At 42.6% G+C, this 10,742-nt stretch overlaps 1 protein-coding gene across 1 annotated transcript; it reads left to right on the top strand.

The window, feature by feature from the left end:
• Nucleotides 1-1,472: 1,472 nt before the first annotated feature.
• LOC125967459 (tubulin alpha-1C chain) lies at nucleotides 1,473-5,586 on the top strand. The gene is made up of 5 exons (XM_049718596.2): nucleotides 1,473-1,679; nucleotides 2,644-2,668; nucleotides 3,211-3,433; nucleotides 4,190-4,338; nucleotides 4,414-5,586. Exons 2-5 carry the CDS (start codon nucleotides 2,666-2,668, stop codon nucleotides 5,389-5,391), a joined length of 1,353 nt encoding a protein of 450 aa, XP_049574553.1. The 5' UTR covers nucleotides 1,473-1,679; nucleotides 2,644-2,665; the 3' UTR covers nucleotides 5,392-5,586.
• Nucleotides 5,587-10,742: the final 5,156 nt, after the last annotated feature.

Raw genomic sequence — 10,742 nt, forward strand, 5'->3', positions numbered from 1 at the left:
GCAATTTGCAATTCAGTTTTTACTGGGAGTCATTACAGATAACTACTGCTGTTCCTGTATTTATGAGATTTAACTACTACATTGTGATGATTAAATTGTCACAGTGTCAAAACTATTTTTATTCCGGCCACCAAACACACCAGAATCGCGCTTGACTCCCTGCGTCCGGAAGTGCTTCTGATCATCAACAGTATTTTGAACAATTGACCATCGAGAACATGTGTCCATTGCCTCTTTGCAACCTATGCTGACCATTTCAATTTTTTTTAGGGCAGCTCGCAGTAAAATAAGGTTGAAACACAAACAAGGAGAGAATGGCATCTATATTATGATACAGAAGAATTAATTCTGTTGCTCAATTTGGAAACTGTTCCAGAACCTGCTGCAGAAACGGACAAATAAAGGACATACAAGCCGAATGCAAAAACGTGTTTTTTTTTTTTTTTTTTTAGGGAGTGGGGGTATCAAATCACTTGTCCGTTATCCTTACTACTCACCAGAGTAGGAATATTCAGCAACGTGCAATGTGGTCAGTGTCTAGGCACTCTAGGTTAGAGCTTTTAGGGATTTGAAATGAGTAAACTTTGCCATCTAGTGGTTACCTGTAAACATCACATGCACCAAAGAAGCAAGCATACTTGACACTCCAAAATTACCAATCCTTCCCAAGACGCGTGGGAAGCCAGAAACCAAGATGATCAAGCAGACAACAGCATTGCAAATACAATATTGGTGATTGCAGACCAAACCTGTTCAAAACCAGTCAATAAAAGAACAAGGCAAATAATAAGTCACAATATCAAGCAATATACCAAAAAACATTTATTTTAAAGTGCACACAAATTCATATCAGATCATGAAGTTATAAAAACATTTCTCTTTACCACTTAGTTGATCACATATCAAAAAATGTCTAGTTATGTCTTCTTTTAAACTGAAAATATGTCTTCTATATTGATCCAGTGTGTAGGTATAATTATAGGCTTAAAATGTTCCTTTTATTGATTTAATGTGTGAATATAATTATATGGTTATGTACTTTAATCAGTGAGGTGTGAGCATATCTGTTCTTGTAGCTAGGCGGGACTTTTTGGAACCCATTTTTTTCAATATTATTACTCTCTGGTTACTTGAAACAGCTGCGTGAATGAAACATATTCGACACAGCTCTAAATATGATGCAGTAGTTTTTCTCCACAGCAAACTGCAACCGATAATAATTTCGGGAAGAATATTTGAGACAGAAAATTGAATAATAACTGATTAGTAATCAATAATTTATTAAGTAACGCATACTAAGAATGAATCATTAATAATTTGATCATTATTATTCACTTTGAGACAGCAGTGCAAGTGGTTGTTTCCGAATACGTCGTATCATGACGGCGTTCCATATTTGACATACGCGTGACTGTTCACATGTCAGTCTTTGTCACGTGCACAAATGTCAGTTACGCGTGGTCAGTTACAACACATGGCGATGACGTCACTCCACCCGGAATCTTTATGACGTTCTTTTTCTTTTATGGCATCTTCTCTTCAGAGCTTGTATGCGCTTGGAACTTCTTTGTGCAAAGACAGCGTTTGACCATCCATAAGGGTATTTGCTGCTCTTTTACAAAGTCAGTCAAACCACATCACAAATTAACAGACACTGATTGCTCGGGAGTTGGTTATCGGTAAGCTTAATTATTTACTATAATACTGTAGAATTTTTGGTCTTTGTTGTCTGTCTACTAAAATAATCCCATGGCTACAGAATATTCAAAATGGAGTACTGTCCTTTATAACTATCGTTTAAACGATGCAATCAATTGTAGCCCTAGAGTAGAAGCCACTGAGCGCTGCTACTGCTAATACAAGTTTTTGAATACTAGCATGCAAAGATCAAGCAAAACTTCCGAGTCATTATTTTCAAAAGGTGGATAGCTTGTCGAAATTGACTCAATCATCTAGTTGGGTGGTGTAATTTTAAAAGTGATATTTACAATAACAAGGCAAAAAAAAAGAAAAAAAGTTCCGTCATTGAATCGCCAACTGGAATTACAGTTCATCGTCAAAGTTTTGGTCTAGCGAGATTTCCACAGATTTTAATTTGTGTGTTCATGGTGATGGTTCTGCCCAAGGTTGGTTTGTACTGTATTTTGTGTGAGGATCTGATAACATCTCTAACCAACTCTCAGCAACCTTTTTCAAGTGTCTTCCGTAACAAATGCCGGAGGGCTACCAGTTTGACCAGTTGATACAATTCTAAAGTTACCAATTTGATCAAATTACCATTGATAATTTTTTCATATTAAATTATGTGAAGACACTGATCGTGCTCATGATTTCTAACAATGACAAAACCGATGAATTGCTGATGATTTATAACAATTATAAAACCAATGAATATCCAAACATTTTATTTTTTAAATCTGCACGTGTTCACATTTTCAAATGAAAACTTTTACAACATGCCTAGAATATCACAACTACTAGTTCTTGGACAGGCTTGCAGGCTACTCGTGGTCCTTGGGGGCTACCTGACAAACCCATGTAGGTGACCTTGCTCTAATGTTTACTCTAGTATGCATCACTTGATGCCTAAATGAATTCAATCACATGGTTTTCACCTGTCCAAACTGTTGCTTATTCTTTCAGAAACTCCTCTCCTTAAGGAAATATGGTGAGTGTGCATGGGATTATTTCCCTTTGAGACTTTTGTTGTTTAAATTTTTATTTCATAAACTGACAAGGCATATGGCGGACTGTGCCACTAGTTTTTTTTCTTTTGAAAAAGATTACTTCTGAACCAATGTTAAAAAGGTGCTGAAAACTTTACATTGGAAGCTATAAACATTCAATAACACACTATCCAGTGAGGACCACTGAAAGCAAATCAACAAATTAAGGGGACTTTACGCAAACTTGAATGAAAACAATCCATATTTTAACTTGTCTAGCCAATTGAGACAATAAAATTGATTAACTGTTGTAAAGATTATTCTTTCCTTATATTTTATACAGTATCATGAATCACCATACCATTAATTCCCCTGGAAACTTTTGTTGTTGACTTTGTGGACGGCTTGTCCTTTCAAGGGTCGCCACGGAGAATTAATTACGTTTGTTAAACTGCTTAGAAAATCATTACCCAATGTATTACCCAACTTGTAACAATATATTATAACCTTTAAATGGCCTTAACATAATTTTTCCCTCCTACAGCGTGAGTGTATCTCGGTGCATGTTGGACAGGCTGGCGTTCAGATTGGTAATGCCTGCTGGGAGCTTTACTGCCTGGAACATGGAATCCAGCCGGACGGACAGATGCCCAGTGACAAAACAATTGGAGGTGGAGACGATTCCTTCAACACTTTCTTTAGTGAGACCGGAGCGGGAAAGCATGTCCCCAGAGCTGTCTTTGTGGACCTGGAGCCCACAGTCATCGGTAAACTAGCTCAGCTCTGAACTGCTGCACATCAAAACATTCTCTCTTTTAATGCCAGGCCCCCTCCACCCTCCAAATAAAAGAACATATATTGTGCTGTCCAATTTAAAGCTTTATGACTGATCTTTCAAGGCTCACAGAATTTTATAATTTCAAAGTATTTTATAACTATCACACAGAAATTACCCAATAAAAGATTAGCCTCGTTAATTCCAAAATATTTTTACCTTAATAATTTTTTTTAGTAATCAGTAGAATATGATTTGGTTTCTAATTTCGTCCACAAAAGCTTTTTGTAGTTTTTAGTCACGCCTCAAACATCTGTAGTTCTTTTTGTTTCTAAAATACCAAAAGCAACAGTAAAAAGTTTTTGGAAACAAAATATCGGTGTATCAACTGAATCAAACGATTTGCACGCAACTTAGTAGTAGTGTTTAGTGTGTTCATGCATCATGTACACTACGTACGACAGTTCATTTGTACTTTGAAATGAAATTTAAATAAACTATCTCATGTGACACCTCTCTTAGATTTAACGATACCACCACTGACGGTAAAAAGCTGATTGTAACGGTCGAATTCAGAGATGCCATGTTCAGAAGCGTCCACATTGTTTTGATAAATGGTGAACTCATCCAAGAGATACTCACTGCTGCCATTTGATGGCTATTAGTGTAGTGTTCTATGAGGAATTACAAAAGTTCAATCTTGAAATTAACATAAAATCAAGCTGAAGCATTGGTTTGTTTTCTTCAGACGAAGTGCGTACGGGAACCTATCGGCAGCTCTTCCACCCTGAACAGTTAATCACCGGCAAGGAGGATGCCGCAAATAACTACGCCCGTGGTCACTACACCATCGGCAAAGAGATCATTGACCTCGTGCTGGACAGAATACGTAAACTGGTGAGCACTGAAGTCAAGAACTTGTGATTACAAAGACAAATGTGATGTTCGATTCATGTCCCTCCGTGTCACCAGGCTGACCAGTGCACCGGCCTTCAGGGATTCTTGGTGTTCCACAGTTTCGGCGGTGGCACCGGTTCCGGGTTCACGTCCCTGTTGATGGAGCGTCTGTCTGTGGACTACGGGAAGAAATCCAAGCTGGAGTTCTCCATCTATCCAGCACCTCAGGTGTCCACGGCTGTGGTGGAGCCCTACAATTCCATCTTGACCACACACACCACCCTGGAGCACTCTGACTGTGCCTTCATGGTGGATAATGAGGCCATTTATGATATTTGCCGCCGAAACCTAGACATGGAGCGTCCTACATACACCAATCTGAACAGATTGATCAGTCAGATCACTTCCTCGATCACGGCTTCCCTTCGTTTCGACGGCGCCCTCAATGTCGATCTTGCAGAGTTTCAAACCAACTTGGTACCATATCCTCGTATTCACTTCCCTCTGGCCACCTACGCCCCCATCATCTCTGCTGAGAAGGCTTACCATGAGCAATTAACTGTTGCTGATATCACCAACGCGTGCTTTGAGCCAGCCAACCAGATGGTGAAGTGTGACCCTCGTCATGGCAAGTACATGGCGTGTTGCCTTTTGTATCGTGGCGATGTGGTGCCCAAAGATGTAAATGCCGCCATTGCCACAATCAAAACCAAGCGCACCATCCAGTTTGTGGACTGGTGCCCCACTGGTTTTAAGGTGGGCATCAACTATCAGCCCCCCACCGTGGTTCCCGGTGGCGACCTGGCCAAAGTACAGAGAGCTGTGTGCATGCTGAGCAACACAACAGCCGTTGCAGAGGCCTGGGCTCGGCTCGATCACAAGTTTGACCTGATGTATGCCAAGCGCGCTTTTGTTCACTGGTATGTGGGGGAGGGTATGGAGGAGGGAGAATTCTCTGAAGCCAGAGAGGACATGGCAGCTCTAGAGAAGGACTATGAGGAGGTTGGGGCCGACTCAGTTGATGATCAGGGGGAGGAAGGAGAGGAATATTAAAGACGTACAAAGGAACTAGATTGCAGGAAACAATGTTGTTTCCTCTGTGATCCTGAATGTATTTGCTGATTAGTTTGATTGTGCAAACCAGACAATTAGTTGGATCACTAAAAGATAAATATCTTTTTTCCTTCAAATTGTTTATGCATTTTGGACAAAATTGACAATTAAAAGAAACCATTCTTGTTACTCAAATGCTCTCCATTGTATTCCAGACATTCTCGTCAAGATGCCAGACATCTTTGAAGACAGCAGTCCATCACAATGATTTGAGAAAACCAACCTAGTTTGTTTTAAACTACAAAGAAATTGTTAAAAAGTCAGTTACACTAGGTTTGTCAACATGATCATGTAATTGAAGGCAGAATAAGTAGATTCAAAAAGTTTGTCATGTAACTATCGACCTGTATTTACATTGCTATCTTGGTGGAAAAGGACATTATGGATGAAATGACATGCATGGTAATCATGTACCGTAATTGCCGGACTATAAGCCGCGACTTTTTTCCAAAATTTTGGACCCTGCGGTTTATAGTCAGGTGCGGCTTATATAAGATTTTTTTTCATGATTTTTGTGATGATTTGATCACTTTTACTCTTAACACTATTATATACAGTAAAACCTACAAAACAAACTGACAAATAACTTGTTTTCAAATCAGACGAGTAAAAACTGGTCAAATATTTAAAAAAAAAAAAGATATTAAAAGTGAAGACAATTTGCAATTCTAGTAATGACACACGAATTTGATGCACAATTTGTCTTCGCGGGCCACATAGAATGATGTGGCGGGCCGTATCTGGCCCCCGGGCCTTGAGTTTGACACCTGTGCTCTAAACCCTTTCTCTTACTCTGCCATGTCACTCAGAGATTACACAAAGCAGTGGCGTTGTTTGGACCATCTGCATTGTATTAAAACACAATCAGCATTTAAATTCAATTCTTCTGACATTTTGCTCACCAAAAACAAGTTGTAATGAATGTGAACTTTTAATGCATTTTATTCAGAAGGTTACTTTGAACCTTAAACGGCGGCGCGGCGTACTTATGGATTTTTACGGCCTCCGGCCTCCAGCGGGCGCTCTAGCAGGAAGCAAGAGCGAGACAGGCGAAGAAGAGATAATGCGCCGAAGACGTGCTCGTTTGTGTTTACATTTCGCGCATCACGCACACACCCGCATTCACACAAAGACAGGAAGCTTTTATACACAAACCGTCATTATGGGGGACAAAAGAAATGCATATGATGCCGCTTTTAAACTATACGTGTCGCTTGCTAGTTTAATGTAATTTAGCGCTTCGTGCATGAATAAGATTAGCATGAACAGACCCTTTTCACACTCGAAGTAATGCATAAAAGCGACGACGAAAGATACTGAGAAAGTGTGAGGCGAAGGATATCTAACGCTATTCCAATCGGACACGAAGGAGGAAAACTTCGATGGTTTCAGTGCACAGGAGGAAGATGAAGACGGCTCTTTTTTTACTTTTACTGATATGTTTTTTTTTAACCAGCCCTGTTAGTGCTGTGCTTCCGTGTTTCTGCGGTATTACTGCCGCGTCACAGGCAGTGTTTGGAAAGAAATATTAAGGTATGTTATTAAAGCTTTAAAAAAACTTTAATAACATCCTTTAAAAAAAAAAAAAGCTTTAAAAAAACTTTCTGTGTCCAGTCTTTCTTTGCTAATAACTCGCGTGCACACTTCCGCGTTGCTGCGGTACTACTGCTGCGTCACAGGCAATGTTTATAAAGACATGTTCAAGTATGTTATTAAAACGTTAAAAAGGCTTTCTATGTACTGTCTTTCTTTGTAAAAAACCCGTGTGCACGTGCGGCTTATAGACCGGTGCAGCTTATGTAAGAAAAAAAAACTGAAATATCCCTGAATTTTAGCTGGTGCGGTTTATAATCCGGTGCGGTTTATAGTCCGGCAATTACGGTAAATCAGTGATCCCCAACCACTGCCTGGTTAAAGGTGGTCCGCAGCGGGGTTGCACAAATGAAAGGGGGGAAAATATTTCCCTTGAAAGTGAACGGATTCTCTCATTTACATCCATCTATGACTGACTAATATCAAATCCACAAGAAAGAAATTTAAACCGCAAGCTGGGTGGTGCAAATCTTCAACTCTCTGGTGACATATAGAGGCCTTGTGGAACATAGCTGGGGAAAGCTGCATTATTTTGTTGCTTGGCCCTTGTGTGAATTGAGCCTGTTTACATCTCGTTGCCTGGTGACGTGTAATGACAATAAAGCTGACTGCATTACATCATTGCAGCATGTGATTAAACGGACCAATCCTGAGATATGATGGCATTCTACGCGCATCAGCTGACCTGAGAGCATCTTGTGTTGCAGACTAGTTGTAAAAGTGCCGCACAACACAATGTGTCGGCCACGTGATGCGATGCGGTCGTTGTTGTATGGGTATAAAGAGGCCTTTAGTTGGCACTTGACCCGGGACGATTACAGGAACAGACGAAAAAACCTGTGGTGAGATATCAGAAGTTAGCTAATTAGCTAAAAGAGGATGAGGGTTGAGAGAAGTCATGAATTTCAGAGTACACTGGACCAATAAGCGAAAATCCGCATACAATTGATGCCCACTAGAATGCATAAAAAAATCCACATAAAAAGAATGCTGATTCTATTTATGAATATTAAAAAAAATTAAGTCAGGTTATGCAGCATGTATTTGTGTATTAGAAACAAGATTATCATAATATTTTTTTTTAAAAAGGGCACCAATCTCCTGAATGTCTTTTGAGTAGTGAAATCCAGGCCATTATTTCAAGGCAGAAAATGAAATGAACAGTTTATTTATATATTTTTAAAATACTACATCAGCGATGGCAGTTCAATGGCATGATGTTAAAGTTAAAGTCCCAATGATCATCGTCACACACACATCTGGGTGTGGTGAAATTTGTCCTCTGCATTTAACCCATCTCCATGTGATTTTGATCCATCCCCTGGGGGAGAGGGGAGCAGTGAGCAGCAGTGGTGCCGCGCTCGGGAATCATTTGGTGATCTAACCCCCAAATTCCAACCCTTAATGCTGAGTGCCAAGCAGGGAGGCAATGGGTCCCATTTTTATAGTCTTTGGTATGACCGGGCTGGGGTTTGAACCCACAACCTTCCAGTCTCAGGGCGGACACTCTACTACTAGGCCACTGAGCTGCTAAAACTGTTCAGTTCACTACCTGCTTATAGATGAAGTTACAATTCAAGTTATAAATATCCATCCATCCATTTTCTATACCACTTGTAACCACGGGGGTCGCGGGCGTGCTGGAGCCTATCCCAGCAGTCATTGGGAAGTAGGCGAGGGACACCCTGAACTGGTTGTCAGCCAATCACAGCGCACACATAGACGAACAACCATCCGCACTCGCACTCACACAGAGTGGCAATTTGGAGTGCTCAATCGGTTTTTGGGATGTGGGAGGAAACCGGAGTGCCCGGAGAAAACCCACGCGGGCTCGGGGAGAACATGCAAACTCCACACAGGGAGGGTTGGAGGTGGAATTGAACTGGCACCCTCCAAACTGTGAGGCGGACGTGCTAACCAGTGCACTACCGTGTCGCCTTAAGTTATAATGATCAAGTTATAATTTTGATGCAGATAGAGCAGTCTAAGGTAAGCATACATTTAGCCATAATCTCTAAAAGTAATAATTATCATTATTACTAACATTAATAATGCATTGGTAATGGGTGTTTGGTGTTTCACAGTGAAGGTGAATAAAGACCCCAAAGATAAGAAAAAAAAACCCACTGAAATGAGACCACAAACAATCATGAAGTAAAGGTAGCTCAAGAGGGCGTGATGGCCCACTTTCATCCAAGCACTACCGTATTGGCCCGAATATAAGGCCCCGATTATAAGATGATTTTCAAGACTCAAGTTTGAAAAAATACTTTTTGAACACCAAATGTAATTTTCATACAGAAAAAAATACAGCACATTTGAAACAAATGATTATAACAATATATTCGAGAGAAAAAGCATGTTATTTTGCCTCATTCAAGTCATGCGAAAACTGTCTATCACATCTTAATATCTGAAAATTTAAATACCGTATTTGCCGGTGTACAGGTCGACTCGGTGTATAAGTCGACCCCCTAAAATTCGACGGGAATTTACGATTTTATGATATATCCTTTGTATAAGTCGAGCTCAATTGTTGCATTATATTAAACTTCAAAATTCAATATGCGAAATTTATTGACGAAATGTGTTCAAATTCCGGGAGGCCGTGCGCATGCGGCTGTTTATAAGCACCGCGGAGGAGATCGCGGCCGGCGAGTTCGCGCACGCCGCCCGGCACCAACGGGAGGCCGGAAATAGCTCCAAGCCGAGCGGATCGGCACTTTATAAGCACCGCGGAGGAGATCGCGGCGCCTCATTCGACTTCCAGCGGCCGGCGAGCTCGCGCACGCCGCCCGGCACCAACGGGAGGCCGGAAATAGCTCCAAGCCGAGCGGATCGGCACTTTATAAGCACCGCGGAGGAGATCGCGGCGCCTCATTGGACTTCCAGCGGCCGGCGAGCTCACGCACCCGCCCGGCACATCCGGGAGGCCGTGCGCACGCGCCAAGTGGCTGAAAATAGCCCCCGCCGAGCGGATCGGCTGTTTATAAGCACCGCGGAGGAGATCACGGCGCCTCATTGGACTTCCAGCGGCCGGCAAGCTCGCGCACCCGCCCGGCACATCCGGGAGGCCGTGCGCACGCGCCAAGTGGCCGAAAATACCCCCCGCCGAGCGGATCGGCTGTTTATAAGCACCGCGGAGGAGATCGCGGCGCCTCATTGGACTTCCAGCGGCCGGCGAGCTCACGCACCCGCCCGGCACATCCGGGAGGCCGTGCGCACGCGCCAAGTGGCCGAAAATAGCCCCCGCCGAGCGGATCGGCTGTTTATAAGCACCGCGGAGGAGATCGCGGCGCCTCATTGGACTTCCAGCGGCCGGCGAGCTCGCGCACGGCGCCTCATTGGACTTCCAGCGGCCGGCGAGCTCGCGCACCCGCCCGGCACATCCGGGAGGCCGTGCGCACGCGCCAAGTGGCCGAAAATAGCCCCCGCCGAGCGGATCGGCTGTTTATAAGCACCGCGGAGATCGCGGCGCCTCATTCGACTTCCAGCGGGCCGCGCACTCGCGCACGCCGCCCGGTTCAAATTTTCTAAGTGCAACGCACAATGAGATGCATGAGAAACGGCCTTGGTTACCATCACATTTGAAGCGATGAATACGAAGTTAAATTTTATGACTCGGTGTATAAGTCGAGGTCGATTTTTTTCGGTCGATTTTGGATCGAAAAAGGTCGACCAATACACCGGCAAATACG

This window comes from Syngnathus scovelli, chromosome 4 (genome assembly GCF_024217435.2).
Source record: "Syngnathus scovelli strain Florida chromosome 4, RoL_Ssco_1.2, whole genome shotgun sequence".
Classification (NCBI taxonomy): Eukaryota; Metazoa; Chordata; class Actinopteri; order Syngnathiformes; family Syngnathidae; genus Syngnathus; species Syngnathus scovelli.

Coding starts and splice junctions, on each gene's coding strand:
- LOC125967459 (XM_049718596.2), top strand. Junction 3,434..4,189: donor CCTGGAGCCCACAGTCATCG/GTAAACTAGCTC, acceptor TGTTTTCTTCAG/ACGAAGTGCGTACGGGAACC. Junction 4,339..4,413: donor TGGACAGAATACGTAAACTG/GTGAGCACTGAA, acceptor CCGTGTCACCAG/GCTGACCAGTGCACCGGCCT.